A 20,032-nucleotide genomic window follows, 5' to 3' on the forward strand; every position below is an offset into this window, starting at 1 on the left:
TCCCTTCAACTTTGATGGAGACCTTTTCAGTTCATTGTTTGACCTTTTCTGCTTGTTAGTGATATCATTATTATGAGAGGCTGCAGTCTGCAGGGCCTCTATGAGAAGATTGAGGAAAGTAGAAGGGGAGGAATTTGTGCTGCAGTTTGTCATTTGTGATTGACAGTCCCCTGAAGACATAGAAAAGAGTCTGTCTCAGTGCCATAAAACAAGCCAAAGAGCTACAATTAGTACAATGTTAACAGACTCGGCTCCCAGAGATGCTGCTGGTACAGCACTTCGGCCTAATTAAACGGCCCTCTGCTCCTAATTTCTGTGAAATGAGGGCAGCATCGAGGGAACAACAGATTTTGTGTCCTCTGTTTCTTTCATGTCCTTACAGCTTTCAGCCACCATATGAAGCACTTGCACTCTCCAAATTTCAAGCTTTCTCATTCCTCAACTTATTTTATTTGTCATCTCGACACCATAATCGTTAAATTCTCTGTTCTCATGCATCCTTGTTTGTTTTATTAAGGTTTAGTCACATCTCTAAAGACACACTTAGTGTTTTAGAAATATCTTTTAAGTGGGTACAATGCTGAAATATCACAAGGTTAAAAAATAAATCAATATTTATATAACCTTAGCATACTTGTGGGATAAGAGACAACATATGTTGTGAATTGGTGCTATACAAATAAATGGAATTGTATTGTCTTAAAGTTTGATGTTTCATTTAAGTTGGTCATTGTATTTATGTTAATCTAGGGCAAGGTTTGGATCTTCGGTTTAAACTTGATTAATCATTAAAATGTTTAACCAGTCTGTCACATCTGTTTAGAGAATTGAACCAGACTTTGAAATACCTCAAATATACCTTGAAATTCTCAAAGACACTTCTAATTGATGTGTCAAATATCATCTCTGCCTTGCAGCAAGGAAGGAAGTTAGGGTTCAGATCCTAGCAGGGGCCTTTCTTTATGGGGTTGGCCTGTGTGTGTTCTCTGCATGTGTTCTGGTTTCCTGTTACAGGCCACAATACTATTGTTAAGATAGCTGTTCAGTCTAAATTGTCCCTAGTCGTGTTTGTGCAAGATTGTATGTCCGTTGTTGTCCAGTGATTGACTGGTGACTGGAGTTCCCTGCATCTTGTCCAGAGCAACCCTGATACCCCTAAATAAAACCCAGAGCAACCATCTGCCTACCCTGATTAGTAAAAACAGCCCACCTGTGGGTGATTTGTGTAAAAATCCAGCTGTTCTCTGAAGGCCTCAGAGTTTTGCCATAGAACATTTAGTAAAGAAACAACATCATGAAGACCACTAAATACAGCAGACAGGAAGGGAAGTCATGTTTAAAGTTTAAGATAGTTTAAAATAGGGTTAGATTACAAAAAAATATCCCAAACCTTGAACATCTGAAAAATGGAAGGAGTATGGCACAACTGCAAAGCTACTAAGATATGGTCATAGAACGAGAGTATTAATCAGAGAAGCAGCCAAGAGTCCCTTTGTAAGTCTGGAGGAGCTGCTGAGAACCCAAACTTAGGTTGGAGAAGACATGACAACTCTCAGTTCAGCACTCTACAAATCTGATCTTTATGGCCAGAAGAAAGCCATTGTTGAACGAAAGCCAGAAGAAGTCCCATTTGCATTTTGCCACAAGCCATGTGGGAGACACAGCAAACATGTGAACAAAAATACTCTGGTCAGCATATACCGAATTTTGACTTTTTGGCCTACATGCAAAACATTGTGATAGAAACGTAACGCTGAACACCACACTAAACACACCATCATGTTGAAACATGGTGGTGGCATGATCAGGCTGGGGGGGATGTTTTTTTCAGCTGGGACAGGAAAGCTGGTTGGAGTTGATGAGGAAAATGGATTAAGCTAAATAAAGGAAAATCCTGGAAGAAAACCTGAAGTTGCAAAAGACTAAAGAATAAAAATAGGGGTTGGTGCACAGAGGTTTCCTTTTTAGCAGAAAAGCATATAGCCAGAGCAAGAAATGAAATGGTTTAGATCAAAGCGGGTGTATTGTGCTTGTAAATTCATACGTATCATCCACACACAGGCCACACTCTTCAGTTTTGTAGGCACCAGGTGCCTCACGACCTTGTGAGAAATAAATTGGTATAGAAACAGATGGGTGCAGTGCTGGTGGCGTAGGGATTAGGGGCGTGGCCCATGTACGAAGGCCTTAGTCCTCGACGCAGGCTGTTGCGAGTTCGGGTCCCGGCCCGGTGTCATTTACTGCATGTCCTTCCCCCTCTCTCTCCATGCTATTTCCTGTCTACTTACTTTTGAAAAATAAAGGCCACTATTGACTAATAAAACAAACATTTAGCAAATAGATGGATGGGACTTTAAAATTATTTGATTGTTGACTGTTGAAAGCTTTGACCACTTTATGAAAATGTAGCTGCTTAAAATGTACTTTTTCCTAGTTGTAAATTAAATAAGCACAGCCCATTACAGCACATTTTAGCTAAGGAATAAATGAACAGATTAAATTCACTAGAGAGAAAATCCTTGTCTGAGTTACACTGACTCTCTTAGGATGATATGCTTTTTGTATCTTTGTTCAGTTCGATATAATAGTGAAACCACTATAGTTTCCACTTATCAGCACTTATCAATGTGATTAGCATTATGAAAGCTCTCTGAAGAGGATACCTTTGATGTTAGTGTTGCCTATCCATTTCTCCTCATAGTGAAACCAAATTCCCCAGCCTGTCCTGGTTCTCCTTCTCCTTTGCTCTCATTTCCCCCCTTGCCCTGTTTTGTCTATGCTCCTCCCGCCGGGTTGTTTGATTGATTAAAACCTTGATATGGTCCAGACAGGTTTGAAATGATCTTGTGTTTGTGTGTGCATTTGTCTGGGTAGATATAAATGCACCTTGCTCTTTCTATTTGAAACCACCCAAGGCAAAGTCTGTTTAAACTGATTATGTAGCAATAAGTGCTCATGACTCTCTGGATTATTACCGTCACCAGCATCAAAAATGTATCCTCTACAAACCATGTTGCCGTTCGGTGAATACTGCAGGGAAAAAAGGAGGGATGAAGTGATAGGGCAGGCATTCCTATCTGGGAATTAAGAAAACCTGCTGAAAGTTGTTATTTTATATTACTGAGTTTTATTATTCACAGTTCTGCAGAAGAATGCTATGGTCACTCTTGGTTTGATTCCAAGAAATGTTCTGACAGTCCTGTGTTGCTGTTATTATTGCAGAAAAGACCAGCACTTGCTCTCCTCCGTAAATTGCTGGTATCTGTTGCTGAACCAGACGAGACGTGAGAGTCGAGACCATGCCACCCTCAGCGACATCTACACCAACAATGTCATTGTGCGCTTGGCTCAGATCAGCGAGGATGTCATCCGCCTGTTCAAGAAGGTCAGTGAAACTGTCACCTCATCGCTCTTAGTTTGCACAAAAATGTTCGAATACTGGGACCAAAAAAGACACAAAGCACAGTTTTTTAGTTTTGACGGACTATTTATTTCAAGTTTTTATTGCTGTACAACTGTGGCCCTCAATGTCACGCAGTGAGATGGAAAAGTTCACAAAACCAAAATTATTATCATTAAATAAATAATGAACAAGTTTACAAGTTGACTTTACTGCAACATTGCATGCTGCAACGACCAGAGTACAAAGTACAAAGTATGTGGGGTACATCAGGTGATCATGTACCCCAAGTAACCAGTTAGTGAGATGGTGAACAGTAGCTTAAATGGGACAGCTAGCAGGACGTTTAAATTCTTTACGATGCTGCAAGCCCCTAGTAATACTAATGCACGACATGGTTTACAGTTAAAGCTAAACATTTGACTGCTTCAGTAGGTAGTGTGCAACAGGCTTTTTATTTTACCAACCGACCTGCTAACTGCTGTAGCATGTTGCAAAGGTTTTTATAAACAGTTTTCTCTTAAATTAAAAGAGGGGAGATGCTCCTCTGCTCCCCAAGTCATCACTGACTATTATGTTTAAAATAACAAACAGCTGGATTTTAAACTTGTATTTTATTTGATTTTCTAACAGGGATTTATTTAGCCTTCATACACAGCTGACTGACAGAGTAAAGGGAAATGCTTGTCTACACCCTGAAATAAACTCTAGCATCACATTAAATAAGTAATTTGCTGCAGGAATGATAAAACAGTTTATTTGTGATTCTGAAACCATGTTATTGTAAAACTGGACACAGAAAATGGTCCATGTGTAGAGTTTGTATTACATTTAAGCCTTTTTGCAGACATTTAAAAGTAAACATGACTATCACTGTAACAATACAGAACTGTTTTTGTCTGGTTTTGTTGATTTAGGTTTGAAAGACTGCACATAATTGATGTTTGTAAAATATCTGACGGCTGCATGGTCTATGGAGCCTTAAAAGCCATTCAGGATTAAAAAATGTGCCTAGAGCCCTTATCACCCCAAACTCTACACCTCCTATGAGTGTGAGCAACATCTGGCTGACTGTCAGCACATAGCAGGAATAACTTGGGGCTTATCCAAACACCAGAACACTGTTTTCACCTTGCAGGCTTTCCTGTAGGTTAAAACTAGATATGTGTGTGTCAACACCTTTTCCTGACCTGAAAAGGAAGAAACACTAAATCCTTTCTGAGCAAGCTGCCCCATTAGGTGTCTGTTTTCATATTTGAACGGATGAATGGCTGCCTCTGCTGCAGCTTTAGTTGGCAGATATATGCCACAGCATTAAGTAATTTAAAACAAAAATTTAGTTTTCGCCACCATTAACCATTTTGGTGCCAATTTCATATTTTCATCAGTGCTAATGTACACTGCTCAAAAAAAGAAAGGGAACACTCAGATAACACATCCTAGATCTGAATGAATGAAATATTCTCATTGAATACGTTGTTCTGTACAAAGTTGAATGTGCTGACAACAAAATCACACAAAAATCATCAATGGAAATCAAATTTATTAACCAATGGAGGCCTGGATTTGGAGTCACACAAAATTAAAGTGGAAAAACACACTACAGGCTGATCCAACTTTGATGTAATGTCCTTAAAACAAGTCAAAATGAGGCTCAGTATTGTGTGTGGCCTCCATGTGTCTGTATGACCTCCCTACAACACCTGGACATGCTCCTGATGAGATGGCGGATGGTCTCCTGAGGGATCTCCTCCCAGACCTGGACTAAAGCATCCGCCAACTCCTGGACAGTCTGTGATGCAACGTGACGTTGGTGGATGGAGTGAGACATGATGTCCTAGATGTTCTCAGTCGGATTCAGGTCTGGGGAACCGGCGGGCCGGTCCATAGCTTCAATGTCTTCATCTTGCAGGAACTGCTGACACACTCCAGCCACATGAGGTCTAGCATTGTCCTGCATTAGGAGGAACCCAGGGCCAACCGCACCAGCATATGGTCTCACAAGGGGTCTGAGGATCTCATCTCGGTACCTAATGGCAGTCAGGTTACCTCTGGCGAGTACATGAAGGGCCATGCAGCCCTCCAAAGAAATGCCACCCCACACCATTACTGACCCACTGCCAAACCGGTCATGTTGAAGGATGTTGCATGCAGCAGATCGCTCTCCACGGTGTCTCCAGACTCTGTCACGTCTGTCACATGTGCTCAGTGTGAACCTGCTTTCATCTGTGAAGAGCACAGGGCACCAGTGGAGAATTTGTCAATCCTGGTGTTCTCTGGCAAATGCCAAGCGTCCTGCACGGTGTTGGGCTGTGAGCACAACCCCCATTTGGGGCCTTCATACCATCTTCATGGAGTCGATTTCTAACCATTTGTGCAGACACATGCACATTTGTGGCCTGCTGGAGGTCATTTTGCAGGGCTCTGGCAGTGCTCTTCCTGTTCCTCCTTGGCAAAGGCAGAGGTAGCGGTCCTGCTGCTGGGTTGTTGCCCTCCTACGGCCTCCTCCACGTCTCCTGGTGTACTGGCCTGTCTCCTGGTAGCGCCTCCAGGCTCTGGACACTATGCTGACAGAAACAACAAACCTTCTTGCCACATCTCGCATTGATGTGCCATCCTGGATGAGCTGCACTACCTGAGCCACTTGTGTGGGTTGTAGAGTCCGTCTCATGCTACCACGAGTGTGAAAGCACCACCAACATTCAAAAGTGACCAAAACATCAGCCGGAGAGCATAGGTACTGAGAAGTGGTCCGTGGTCCCCACCTGCAGAACCACTCCTTTATTGAGTGTCTTGCTAATCACCAAAGATTTCCCCCTGTTGTCTATTTCATTTGAACAACATCATGTGAAATTGATTGTCAATCAGTGTTGCTTCCTAAGAGGACAGTTTGATTTCACAGAAGTTTGATTTACTTGGAGTTTTATTGTGTTGTTTAAGTGTTCCCTTTGTTTTTTTGAGCAGTGTATAATGCCTCCAGAAACTGTTCACACAACTGAACATTTTCCAGATTGTGTTCTTTTTTTTGTTTACACGTACCTACACACATTATCCCATGATGACCACACAAAACAACTTTTAAGAAAGATGTTAATGTTTATTTTTTTTTACCAAAAGCTTGTTAATTAGGTGTTTACATCCATAGGGTAATGTTTTGTTGAAGAATCTGTGGCAGCAATGACAGCCTCAGATCTTCTTATAAATGTGAGTTCTAGAGCACTCTGTAGAAGAAAAATATCTACATTTGAATGCTGATATTTTATCCTCTATACAGACTCGTCGTGAACATCCCCACAGTATGATGCTGCCACCACTATGTTGTACAGTATAGATGGTGTCAGCCAGGTGATGAGCAGTGTCTATTTATCACCAGACATGAAAATATGAATTAAGGCCAAAAATCTGTATTTTGGTTTCATAAGACCAGAAAATTTAGTTTTTCCTAGACTGACAATCTCTAGCATGTTTTTGGAAAAATTCAAGCAAACTGCCATGTATCGTTTATTGAGGAGTAGCTTTCATCTGGCGAACTCTACCACTTTCTGGATGGCACTTTCTGGATGGTTTTCCTGTCTACACAATGGAACACTGGAGCTCATCCTAAGTGACCAAAGAGTTTTTGGTCACCGCTCTGTCCAAGGCTTTTTTCCCTCAAATTCTTCATTTGTTCAGGCGGCCAAAACTAAGGTGAATCCTGTTGGCTCCAAACATCCTCCATTTCCATGGATGTTCAGTGCTGCTGAAATGTTTTCGTATGTTTTTGCAGATATGCACCTTTATGTAATCTGATCTTGAGCATCTACAGACCATTGCTTTGAGTTCACTGTTTGGTTTCTGTTCTGATGTGATCTTTCCACTGTGAGACCTTTCATGGACCAGTGTTCCTTTCCAAATTGTGTTCAGTCAACTGAATCTACCACAGGTGGACACGATCAAGCTGCAGTAGCATATCAGGGAGGATCAGGGGAAATCAGATGGGCCCGAGCTCAACTGTGGTTGTCATATTCGGGGGTTTGAATTTATAATGTTTGAATGCTTACAGTACATAAATACAGTAAGGCAGTAAATATGTTATATTTTAAAATCCTTAAAGTTGCCACCCTTTGCTGTAATGACTGAAATATTAACCTCTGACCGTCTCTCAATAAACCTCTGGAAAGTTCTTTCAAGATTCTTTGAAAAACTATTTCAGGCGACCACCTCATGAAGCTCAGGGAGAGAATGCCAAGAGGGCAAAGCAAAGAGTGGCTATTTGAAAAATCTAAAACATAAAAATGTTTAGAGTTATTTCACACTTATTGTCTAATACATAATTCCATCTGTGTTCATTCATAGTTTTGTTGCCTTTGGTGAGAATTTACAATTTACATAGTCATGAAAAAAAAGAGACCCATTAAGTGAGAAAGTGTATCTAAAACCTTTGACCGGTAGTATAAATTTTTATAAATTCACAAAAATGTCTGAAAACACATTTTTTCTCTGTGATTCTGGGCTACTTTGTGTAGATGTTTTGAAGAAAACTGCACTCAAATAATTTTTAGATTAAGCCTGCAATGCAAAAAAATTGTATGGGTGTGAATAATTACACATTTTGTTATTTTTAAACAGTAATTTAGCTTTTCTTATATTTGAAATGATCCCAAACCTTTGTGATTTTTGGCCTTTTTTTTACCGCTTTTTTGCTTGTTATTTTTTGATTCTGTCCACAGCTCCATAAAGATAAAACCACTATGCACACATGTTGTGTTACATAAATAATTGTCCCCTTAAACAACGACCACAAAGCACTTTGCATGCGTGTTCCTTAATGGAGCATCAAATAAAGGATTTTTAGTCTTTTTGGAGGCTCTAGTTGTCTAATGAGTTGTTATAGCCCCTTATTATTTGAATTGCATAATTAATTACTTGTATTGTTTTATTGTGGCTAGTTCAGTTTTTTTGACATGAAATCTAAGAGGGATTCACAGAGATATTTGTAGTGTTCCCGTTTTAACAGTTTACTGTACCACAGCGAGCTTCAACTTCTTCCCTCCGGCTGGAGATTCTTAATCCCAAAATGCAGAACACAGCCATATAAAATCAGCTTTGTTCCTGCGGCTGTTATTGAATTGAATAAGATGAAGAGATACTTTGCACATTTAATGGACTCTATGGGATGGCAATGTTTGTCATTTATTGGATAAATTTAAAAGTTTTTTGTAAGATTAGATGTGTCCTTCCTCTCCAATGTCCTGATTGGTGGAACCTGGAATACTCTGAGTATTTTTTTTAAATATATAGTTTTTAAGTCTGCTGTTAGTTTTTACAGTGTGTGTGTGTTTGTGTAAAACAGACATATTTCTTATTTCACTGTAGGGCAAATCTACCTTTGGCTATTAATTAAGTAACCTTAACCTGATTACAGTTAATAGACTGCAGAAAGGGACATTCAATAATATAATTAACTAAGGGTTAAGGTTTTATTTCCCACCTGTCTGCTTCTTTAGTCTCACAAAACAATAAAAGGGAATACAATGTCAGGCTTCTCTGTATCTACTTTTTTCAGATTGTGCTGCTAAAAAATGTACATTTACACGACCTTAAATCCCACCTGTCACAGCTCTGAGAGTGTGTTGCATCAGGGTTGTTTCCTTGCTGGGTGAACCCTCCCTTCTTATAAACCTCTGCAGTGCAGGCTGCAGTCTGTCTCAGCTTAGAGCCACTGATGCATACAGATGCTGTTCACCAGCTGCCGGTGCCTTTAGAGGATGCATCATGTTTATCGAGATCAGAAAAGCTTGTTTGAACACAACTTAATGCTTGCACTCCTGGTATATTTTCCATCTCTGCAACCAAAACTGCATTCTTTATCAGCACTCTTGTCAAACCTGCTTGATAAATACATCTTAAGACTGGGTTAGTTTCAGACCTAGCAGTTTTAGTTGTTTTCTAGCGGGGTTTGGACAAGGCTAACTGTCACCTTCCTTTATCTCTCTTAACTTCTTTCTCTGAACCATGAGTGGATGTGGTCTGTGCACGTAATACTCATCAGTTTTCTAAACAGATTCCTGCCTCGTGTAAAAATTAAAGCAATACTCCAGTATTTAGTCATGGTTTGACTGTAGAAGAATGTTTTGTGGTTAATCGTAAAAAATATGTAAACATGATTGCTAGGAAGTCATTCTGTATTTATTAGTCATAACCTTTTTTTCTGAAGTTGCTTTTTGCAGAGGTGGAAATTAGTCAGAATGGTAATTTGTCTCAAGAAATATTGTGTTTAAAGCAGTAGAGGATTGGGGGGAGAAGGGGGGGGGGGTTAAGTAGACAGTATTTGTATACGAATGCCTTTTGATTGCCCAAATTAATGCACATAAGTCAGTTACATGGACAAGTATGATTCATGTACTTTCCTTGTTTGGTTTTAACTTGGGCCACCATTAAATGTCTCTTACAATATAGTTCTTATTTTACTTCATGGTCTTTAAAAAAGTTACAATCTTCCGTTTTATTACTGTTATCTTTATTTAATTAAAAATTATAATGAAAAGAAATATGCAAAAGATTTGAGAGTTGAGGTAAAAAAAATTGTTGGATGATACATTATGTTAATAAACAGTACAGAAGAGATCAGCATAAACTGATTTTCCATTTCCATTTGTGCTGAAAATCTCATCTCAACAACGTGAAACTTCTGCTATGTTAGCAGAGATGATGCTTCTGTTTTGTTTTTGTTTTTTTATGTCACACCATCACACTGACATATTCTGCTGCTGTTTGTGCATTTTCACACTTCAAATAAAGACTGTCTACCTCTCCCACACAGACAATTATTACTTTCACTGTGACAGGTATTTCTGCCTCTAAGGAAGGTGTTTCTTGGGTCTTTGAACACAAAGCATGCTGAGTCGTTTGATTACTGAGAAGACGTCAAGCTGCATGTGTGTCTAAAGTTGTTTAAGTGTTTGTGTTTGGTTGATTCTAAAGTGGATTTAGACATTTAGTCGAATATACCCCTAGCCTATATATAATTTTGTTTGGATTTAAAAATTTTGATACTTAAAATTTTGATACTTACAGCCTACATTTACTGATTTGCCTTATTTGAAACCTTATGCTTTTACACTTGTCCTTGAACGTTCAAACATGATGGTAAAGTGTGCAAAGTGTGGAAAAACCCACATTCAACATGCCATATTTTGCAAGTGGATCATAGGAGAAACGTTTTATTATTTTATATTAAAATATTTATTTAATAATCAGTGACAGGTGGAGGTGAAAGTCTGTTTGATATTATTAGGATTTTGTAAATGTAATACCACCTAATCAGATTTTAAGAGAAACAGGAATAAGTCAAAAACTATTTCTATCATGGGAGAAGAAGTGGAGGTGGTGGAGGAGTATAAATACCTCTGTGTTCACCTGGACAACAGACTAGAGTGGAGATGCAACTGTGAAGCCGTCTACAAGAAGGGACAGAGCAGACTGTACTTCTTGAGGAAGCTTAGGTCCTTTGGTGTTTGCAGCAAGATGCTGCATATCTTCTATAAGTCTGTTGTGGAAAGTGTGATCTCTTCTACCATCATCTGCTGGAGAAGCAGCATCAGAGCCAGGGACTTAAAAAAGCTCAACAAGCTGATAATAAAGGCTGGCTCTGTTCTGGGGACTCCTCTGGAACCTCTGGAGATCATTGTGGAAAGACGGATTCTTCATAAAATGAAGAACATTATGGAGAACCCTGAGCATCCTCTTCATGAGACTGTCCTACAACAGCAGAGTGTCTTCAGTCAGAGGCTTCTTCAGATCTGCTGTAAGACGGAGCGCTACAGGAGATCCTTCCTGCCCACAGCCATCAGCATCTACAACGGCTCTTCGAGGAAACCTTCATAATATGAACTATAACAACATTTAATTTCCCTTTGGGATTAATAAAGTATTTTTGAATTGAATTGAATTGAATTGAATCAAGATTTTTTACACCTCTTTTTATTTGGTGTTCTGACTTGTAGCTTGAGACAGTTACATTATTTTTTGTTTTTGAAATTGAGAATATTTTAAAAGTTATGAAAAAAAAAAAGTGATCACAAAGCAGGCAAGAACAGAGCTCTAAGCTGCTGAAGAGTGATGAAGTTACACTTGGAGTGCCAAATGCAAACTGCAATGTGTACATCAGGATGTATTGATAGCAGACAAAATTTGAGTTAATAAATTCAAGATTTTTGTGACAATTTACCCAGTGAGGAGAAGGAGGACGTCAGAAGAAATGTTGTCTGAATGCAGTAGCTTGAAGATCTAACAAACTGGCACCCTTTGGTGACATTCTTTTGGCCCTAAAGAGTTACTTCAAGCTAATAATACACTTGTACTGGTTGGAAGGGAAGTTAGATATTCAGATGGCATCCAATGCTCTCTGGCTCAGACACTGAAAAAAAATTAAGTCAGAGCAGTAGCTTAAGATCATAAACATGCTTGAGGAATGTTTGGAGAGAAAGGTTATTCATATATTTACTAATCTGCTCCACAGACATCTGCTGATGTATTTTAGTGCACACATAAAAAGTTTAAATCACAGTAAAAGCATGCAAGCTTCTAATCGATCAACTTTATGCTGAAAAACGGCACCGACAGTCGCCTTGATAATCTGAACGCTGCTTAAGCTATCTGTTGTAGCCATGGCATCTTCAGGCTTGGATTGTACCAACCCTTAAATCCAAAGCTTCAGTTGTTTCATAATCCCATGGCAAAAAGTGATTCCATCAGAGTTTTTGGTGGGTGAGTGAAAATCTGTCCTGTTCACCTGCTTTATTTCACAGAGATCACCATGTTGCCTGCACAGATGATCTTTGTAGCAAATTGCCATAATAGGTCGATAAACCTTCGGATGCTTAGCTAGTGAACATTATCAGTGATATTCCGGATGTCCCCAGATGTTTAGGGTTTTTCGACATCAGACTCCCTTGCTCAGGTGATCCAACTGAGGCTGACGGTAAGCACTTACCCACAGATCAGCTCTCTGGATCCATATCCAGCCTTTTTAGCAGCCCCAGAATTGGTCCAAAAAGCTCTCCTCCTGTCTCTATTAAAACCAAGTGCAGTGTACTGTCTGCAGTGAGACTGCCCTGTAAACCCTTGCATCGCACCTCTACAGCTCTTAAGGCTTATCTGAAGTAGTTGCTGACCGAGCTTTCACCCTTCTCTCCCTTGCTCTCAAAACGTATTCAGCGTGGTCTTCACAAGACTATATAAGCTCCATTATGATGATGTTTTTAGTTGTGTTTCTCGTTGACAGCCTTAATATGTCAGCTTAGAGGTTAGGTTTTTTTATATGCTAGGCAGTTCTACATTTCTCACTTCTATATTCAACATGTGTTAAGGTTTCAGGCTGTTAAATTGTGGTCAGAACAATCACACTAATAGATCTGTTAAGGCCACATGAGTCATTGACCCAACCCTCCACAAGTGTGGATCAAATGTAATATGCTTCCTAACAAAGTCAACATGATAGTTGTTTTAGCTGCATGTCTCAAGTTGTGAATGGTTGTAAAACTGCTTGGGGAGGCGAGTCAAAGTTGCAGTTTTTCAGGACAAATCTAAGCTGAGTCATTGCTCAAATGAATAAATCCTCTGAACTAGTTTCAGACAATATCAAGCCTGCCGTTGTAGCTTCGGTTTGACTCACCAAAGTCATACCTTGAGCATGATCGACTGTGCATGTTCCATCAGGTCACTGCTGACAAACCAAATTTTGTTTTCCTTCTTCTTGTTTTTCAGAGCAAAGAAATTGGGATCCAGATGCATGAGGAGCTGGTGAAGGTGACTAATGAGCTCTACACTGTGAGTAATAGACTGCATCTCCTGTAGATTGATCTCTCACACGGTACACCTCATCTCATTGCCGAGCCCGACCAAACCTTTTCATCCTCACTTTGTCTTTCTGACGCTCTCTTTTTTGCCTTTTGATTCTTTTCTTTTCGCTTCTTACCTCATATTTGTGTATCACTGAAAGCACCACCTATTATGTGTTTTATTTGTCCGCTCTGCCTTTGAAGGTCTTTGATTTTTAAATTAATTGATTAGTCATCACAGTTTTATGTACTGAGGAGATTTCGCTTCCATTTTGTTACACTAAAATCTGGCTTAGTACTAATGAGTTAATAAAAAAAAGTTCAGCTGCCTTCAATTTAAGCAGCTAGGACTGCCATGTCCTAGATGACTGAGAATCTACACAAATGAGCTGATGGTAAATGATGATGATGGACAGCAGCAGAGGAATCGGTTAGTTGTGAATGACCAAAAGAAACATGTGGCACAGTTTTTAAGCTATTATCACTTCCACATTTGGACGAACTATGAGCTCATACCAACTTGAGGATCTGGGGCTAAAGAAACACCTTCATGCATTTGCACATAGCTAGCTGCCACACTATTTCCTATCTTGCTATTTATCTAAAGCACATATTACATGGGTCTAAATGTGAATAAAATGAATTGCATTTATATTATCTCCTGCCATGCATTTGCAATGTTTGTTTCTTACGATGTACATCTGCTACGTAGAGCTGTACAATGTATTTAGTTGTAAATACATTGTCCACAATAACAATTGCAAAGGGCTGCTTGGATGCAATATTTTGTGGTCTGCAATATTTCAGGTGCCGTACATTAAAACCACTTGTCTATAAAATGTGTAGTCTTTTGGGTGGATGTTCACTGTCCTTTGTGCCAACAACTGCAACTAATCTTAGCGACCAGGATCATAAAGCTTAGGCAGAGTGGTGAGGATATCATGTTGATACAAAAATAATAGCGTTATTTTAGTTAAAGCAGTGTGCCGAAAGGCAGATATGCAAAAGTGTGACAGGGGAATTAGGGGCAAGTCTTCGCCTGGAACCGTTCCATCCCGTAGTATTCATTGAATGTTTTCTAGTTGTTTAACTATTTAACATTTTGACTAACTTGTGTGACATTTAGGATGCAATATTGAATGTTTGGAGTTTCAAAAGTTTGTAAATCTTATATTTATTCCCAGACTAAGGGCAGCAATAACTCTTACTGTAAGATCATTGTTGTTTTTTTCCATCTGATTTCTTGAAGGTACTCACACTTGCTGAAGTCAATTAATCAGAAACATGTGATTAAAAGCAAGTGGCTACTAACACCCTAGATCCTACACAAACTGTAACTGCTTCTGGATTTTGGTCTATTTTCTTTGCTTCACATGTGTTCTTACATAGTGTAATAAGCCAACTGTTGTTTTTCGAAGATAAAATTGTGATATTTTGGGACAACTAAGAAACATTTTTTCAATGTTTTTGGATATGTAAAATCTACCATAACAACAATGATGATGACTCTAGCTTTGTCTAACTGGATTTATTTGAAGATAATAAATGAGAACTGTTTTAGGAGAGTAGAGGGATAATATTTAATCGGATCTTGTTTTAAACTAATTAGTTATTTTTTATTTTAGTCTATACTTTCTAGCTTTGTACATTGCTCTTTTGGATGCCATCCCTTGGCTATCTGATTCATATTCTTGGTATTCAGTGTAATGACCAGTTTTATCCTTTGGTATAAAATACTTAGGTTGCCTCTGTCATACACTATCTTGCTTTTTTCTTCACCTCCTGTCACACACATATCGACTTAAGTGACATCCCATTCCTAATCCATAGGGTTTAATATGACATCGGCCCACTCCTTGCAACTATGTGTGTGGCCATTCTCCCAGAAGTGTTTTTATGAGGTCAGACACTGATGCTGGACAAGACAGCCTGGCTCATAGCCTTAGCTCCAGTTCATCCCAAAGGTGTTCTGTCAGTTTGGCATCAAGACTTCGTACAGACCAGTCAAGTGTTTTCACACCAAACATGCTTATATTTGTCTTTATGGACCTCGCTTTGTGCACTGGTGTGCTGTCATGTTGGAACAGAAAGGGACAATGCCCAAACTGTTCCTACAATGTTTGGAGCATGAAGTTATTTAAAATGTCTTGGTATGATGAAACATTAGGAGTTTCTTTCACTAGAACTACGGTACCGAGTACAACTCCTGAAAACCAGTCCACACATTAATCCTTTCTGCAGCAAACTTTACTCTTGCTACAATGCAGTCAGGCAAGTACCATTCTCCTGGCAGCTGCCAAATTCAGTTATGTCATTTGGATTGCTAGAGGCATGATTTGTTACTCCAGAGAACTTGTCTCCTCTGCTCTAGAGTCTAGTGGCGGCCTGCTTTTCATCACTGCATCAAACACATTACATTACACTTTGTGATGTAAGGCTTGGATGCAGCTTCTTGGCCATGGAAACCCATTCCATGAAGATCTCTACATACTGTTTTTGAGCTAATCTTAAGCTCATACAAATGTCTGACCCTGCTCTGTGGTTTTACGTGAGTACCCACTTTGTGAGTAAGTTAAATTTAATTGCACAAGCGGCATCCTCTCATTGTACAATCCTCGAATTCACTGAGTTCACCCTTACCTATAAGATTTCCAAAAAAACATTTCCAAATGCAGCATGTTCCATGGCAGAATGAAGGAAAGGAGAAAACAGAGCAATAAAATCGATGCAATATATTCAGCTTCCTGTAATCTTTTGATTTCTGTCTCCCACCTGTAACAGCATGGATTAACATGCTCATGTAGATGACTTATTCATTTTCAGAAGCTTTTAAAACCTTTTGTGCCTCTTCTAGCTCATTTCTAAACACCTCTCTGGTAGTGCAAGTTGCTACCTGAGTCTTCTTCGCTCAGTAGCAATTTCCACACAAAAGAGTGTTGTTGTTAGGAACCTGGGAGAGCTTATGGTTTACCAGTCAATTTCTAGATGTATATTTGTGTTTGGTCCATCCTGCTTGATTAATCATGCTTTACATATTTTTCTAAATACAATGTTCTCAAATAAAGTTCATGTTAGAATTAGATTGTAAACAAAGGGATCTTCTGTAGGGGGACCCACACATAGTTGACCGTGTCGCATGAATTAGAGCACAGGGTGCTTTTTTCTGCACTGATACCTTTTTACACAGAGAGACTGAGTGCCCAAAACTGGACATCTCCAAGCAAGTTCAGCAATCTTCTACTAATTGTGGCATAAAAGAAGGCAGGGCAGATCTGACTTATATGCCTTATTCATCTGAGCTGTGTGATGAGAGTCGAAAAAACAAGGGGCAGCACTGGCAACTTTCCCTGATCGAGCCATCTGTAGGTCTGAGTGCCACAAACAGGATTATCAGATGCATGTGCTCTAAACAAGCATGTTTTAATTCCTTTAGGTATACAAGGATGCTCTGTTCTCTATACCTTGGCCACTCCTTTAATTCAGTAGGTTTTTTAGCATCCACTTACAAATTAATTTGATCCATTTTCTTTCTTCGAACAGTATAATAAAACTCAGATGGTCCCTCTTCTCATGCTCTACTTGGCCTCTGCTGGGATCTGGCAGAGAATTAAACGTCTGAATGTGGACTTGCAGTTTCATTCCTTCTAAATGTGACACAGATTGTGGGAGTTTTGTGAAACTTTGCTGCTAAGATGGAAAAATAAATGCCGCATCAACACCACTATGTCTGCCTACAAAATGAATTGCTTGTGTGCCAGTACATATTTGCACAAAATGTTTTTAAATATTTTTTTTATGCTATACACTTAATTCATAGAGAATGCAGTTTGAGGTATTCTGTCTTTTCATTTTTGTCTGACTCTCTGTCAGAGTTGATAAGTATGTTTTAGGTTTGGGTGATTTAGTTATTTTTTCTGCAAACTGTTTAATTAATAATTAAATAAATAACTAATTAACTAATTAGTTGAAGAAATTAAATTTAGCCAGTTATGATAATTTGTAATATCCATCCATCCATCCATCCATCCATCCATCCATCCATCCATCCATCCATCCATCCATCCATCCATCCATCCATTGAGCATTGTCTATTACTGTTCACCTTGCAGGGTTTGGGCTCTTGGAGGAACTCATGCATGCACTGGGAGAACATGCTAACTCCATATAAAAACACCGTAGGCTGGGATTCAAACCAGGAACCTTCTTGCCTGACTTCTAGCTGCTCCACCCCTAATTTTGTAAGATCACAAACTTCATAAGACCGATATGCTACATAATGACCCAGAGGTAGAAGTAGTAGTGTGTGTATATTTTTGGACAACCCCTTTTGACTGTGCTGTTGTTAGTACTTTCTTTTGCTTGCAAAGGTACTCAGACCCCTTAAACTTGTTTATATTTTGCCACATTATAACCACAAACGTCAATGGTACGTTTGTGTACTTTTGTGACTGACACAGGGCAGTACATTTTTGTAAAGTGGCAAGATAATACATTGTTTTTTTTTTTTATTATAAAACTTTGAAAAGTGTGCCTGCATTTGTATTCAGCTCCTTTCACACTGATGCCCCTAAAAAAACGTAGCCTTCAGAAGGTCCGCAATTAGTAAATGAAGTCCACTTGTTTGTATATAAATCCAGTATAATTTAAATCCAGTATAAATCCAGCTGATTTATACTGATTTATACAGCTCAGGCAGTAGAATCTGTTGACAGGACAAGTATTAGTTTTCTATTCCACAGATCTGCTCTTTATTGAAGAGAGGCAAGATGATAGCCATTGTTAAAAGAAAGCCGGAAGTCCAAGTTTGGAGTTTGGCACGGATCATGCAGGGAACACAGCATGCATGTGTCCCTTGCATAATCTCCGTGTCAAAAGTTGCATTTTTTTTCTTTACCTTCCTGCAAAATGATATGTGCGGTGGAAAACCTATCCTACATACCAATGGAACTGCAATAGAATTATTTACATCAAATTGTATTTGTGTTAGAATGGCCCAGTCAAAATCCAGAACTAAATGAAATTGAAAACATCCTTCAAGACTTGAAAGTACTGTTGACAAACTCCATAAATCCAACTGAATTTGGGCTAAGGTTAAAAAAAAAATGGGGGAAATTTTTGTATGTAGATGTGCAAAGCTGGTAGGGTCATACCCCAAGAGACATGCAGCTGTAATGGCAGTGAAAGGTCGTTCACCTCTTTCATTTTCACAGTTTTGTGTCACTGCCCAATTTTGCTCTACTTTGTGTTGGCCTTTTGCCCAAAATCAGAAATAACTTCAGAACTGTGTTTCTGTACCAACCAACATCTTTTTTAACAACTGTAAACCCAATAATGCATCGACTGCAGCGGCTGTTTACGTTTCTTTAAAGTATTCTGTTGCAGATATATTAAACTTGACATTAGCACTGGCTCTGACATGAGGAAAAGAAGGAAAGGAGTGAGTCGGCACTTTCTGACGCTGGTGTCATCAACACGGATCAGTGAAATATTGTCCTCTTGGTTTCTACCTGGGTTAATTTCCTGCCATGGCGAAGACATCTCCCCCTGGGAGCAATAAAGACTGAGCTATTCTTATCTCTTGGATCCGCTACCTTGCATCCTATGTCTGTAAGTCAGTCTCACATACAGGTATTCTATTGTCAACAACTGCGTCAACGATGACTCGGAAACTGTGTCGCAGGTAATGGGTGATGTAGCTTTAATCTTTACTTTCGTGCTGTCACTTATTCATTGTTTCTGTGAAAGTCTTTTAGAGGTAAGATGAACTTCATTTATATGAATTTGGTGGATGAGATTGAGAATGAGCTTTATTTCCCTATATTGTGTGCACAAACAAGGAATTTGACTTCCCAGAACAAAATGTGGTTAATGACAGATAATTCATGATTTAAAATGTTGGAAATGACTTTTTCTCAAATGGCCAGGTTGGTTTGGTTTTTTCTCTTAAAAACAAAACCATCACTTGAAAACTGCTTTTTCAATTAACTCTGGTTATTTTTATTGGATACTAAAATTAGTTTGATGATCTCAAACATCTAAGTGTGACAAAAATAAAAAACAGATGATTTCTGTAAGGACGCATGTATGTTGTTACAGCAGTACATTAGTTAACAGCACACAATTGTTTTTCCATGTTATGAACATTAGGCCTCCATGAGGTGAGAGGCATCATCTTCCCAGGATAGGTCATCATTTCACCACAGCTATATTCACCTCATTATGCAGGAAAAATAGTGTAATTGCAGCAGATGACTTGGAGATTAGATTTTATAATAACAAATGTGTCTATTTATTTAACATAGACCACCTCTATTATTGCAAGTATTATTTTAACAAGATGTAGAATATTTTTCTTTCCACATGAAGGATTCTTTCTTCTTTTGTATATTGTCTTTCATATCTATAGATATAGTTTTTAAGTGTTTTATTATATCTTCACTTACAGTGACTTTCTCCCATCTGACCGATGCATATTTTGGAATATCTGCTTTGGTTTTTGCATTAGTTGAACACTGCAGATGTTTGTAGGATAGCAGTAGTTTAAACCCCTGATATATTCAGATTTCATCTCAAGTGCACTTTAAAAAAATCCTTTTATTTCTCTGTGTCTTTTAAAAGCCATTGGGCCTTGGCTGTTGTCAGGGGACTCAAGCACACACACACACACACACACACACACACACACACACACACACACACACACACACACACACACACACACACACATCCGTGTTTTACTATCTTTATGAGGACTTTTCGGTTACTTCCATTGAGTTCCATTCATTTTCCTTGATTTTTAGTGCCTAACACT

The 20,032-nt window shown here is 38.9% G+C and overlaps 1 protein-coding gene across 4 annotated transcripts in view; it reads left to right on the top strand.

Annotated features, from left to right (window-relative positions):
- Positions 1–20,032, top strand: part of srgap3 (SLIT-ROBO Rho GTPase activating protein 3) — a 75,076-nt gene that overhangs the window by 26,072 nt on the left and 28,972 nt on the right. For 3 of the 4 annotated variants that reach the window (XR_007035396.1, XM_047347511.1, XM_047347513.1), the window contains exons 3-4: positions 3,223–3,385; positions 13,148–13,210. Coding sequence is in view for 3 of the 4 variants with exons in the window: in XM_047347511.1 (XP_047203467.1) it covers positions 3,223–3,385; positions 13,148–13,210 (226 nt within the window). In the remaining variant the exon portion in view is untranslated. The remainder of the gene's footprint in view (positions 1–3,222; positions 3,386–13,147; positions 13,211–20,032) is intronic. The other variant, XM_047347512.1, reaches the window with a different exon arrangement.

Source organism: Girardinichthys multiradiatus, chromosome 20, assembly GCF_021462225.1.
Source record: "Girardinichthys multiradiatus isolate DD_20200921_A chromosome 20, DD_fGirMul_XY1, whole genome shotgun sequence".
Lineage (NCBI taxonomy): Eukaryota > Metazoa > Chordata > Actinopteri > Cyprinodontiformes > Goodeidae > Girardinichthys > Girardinichthys multiradiatus.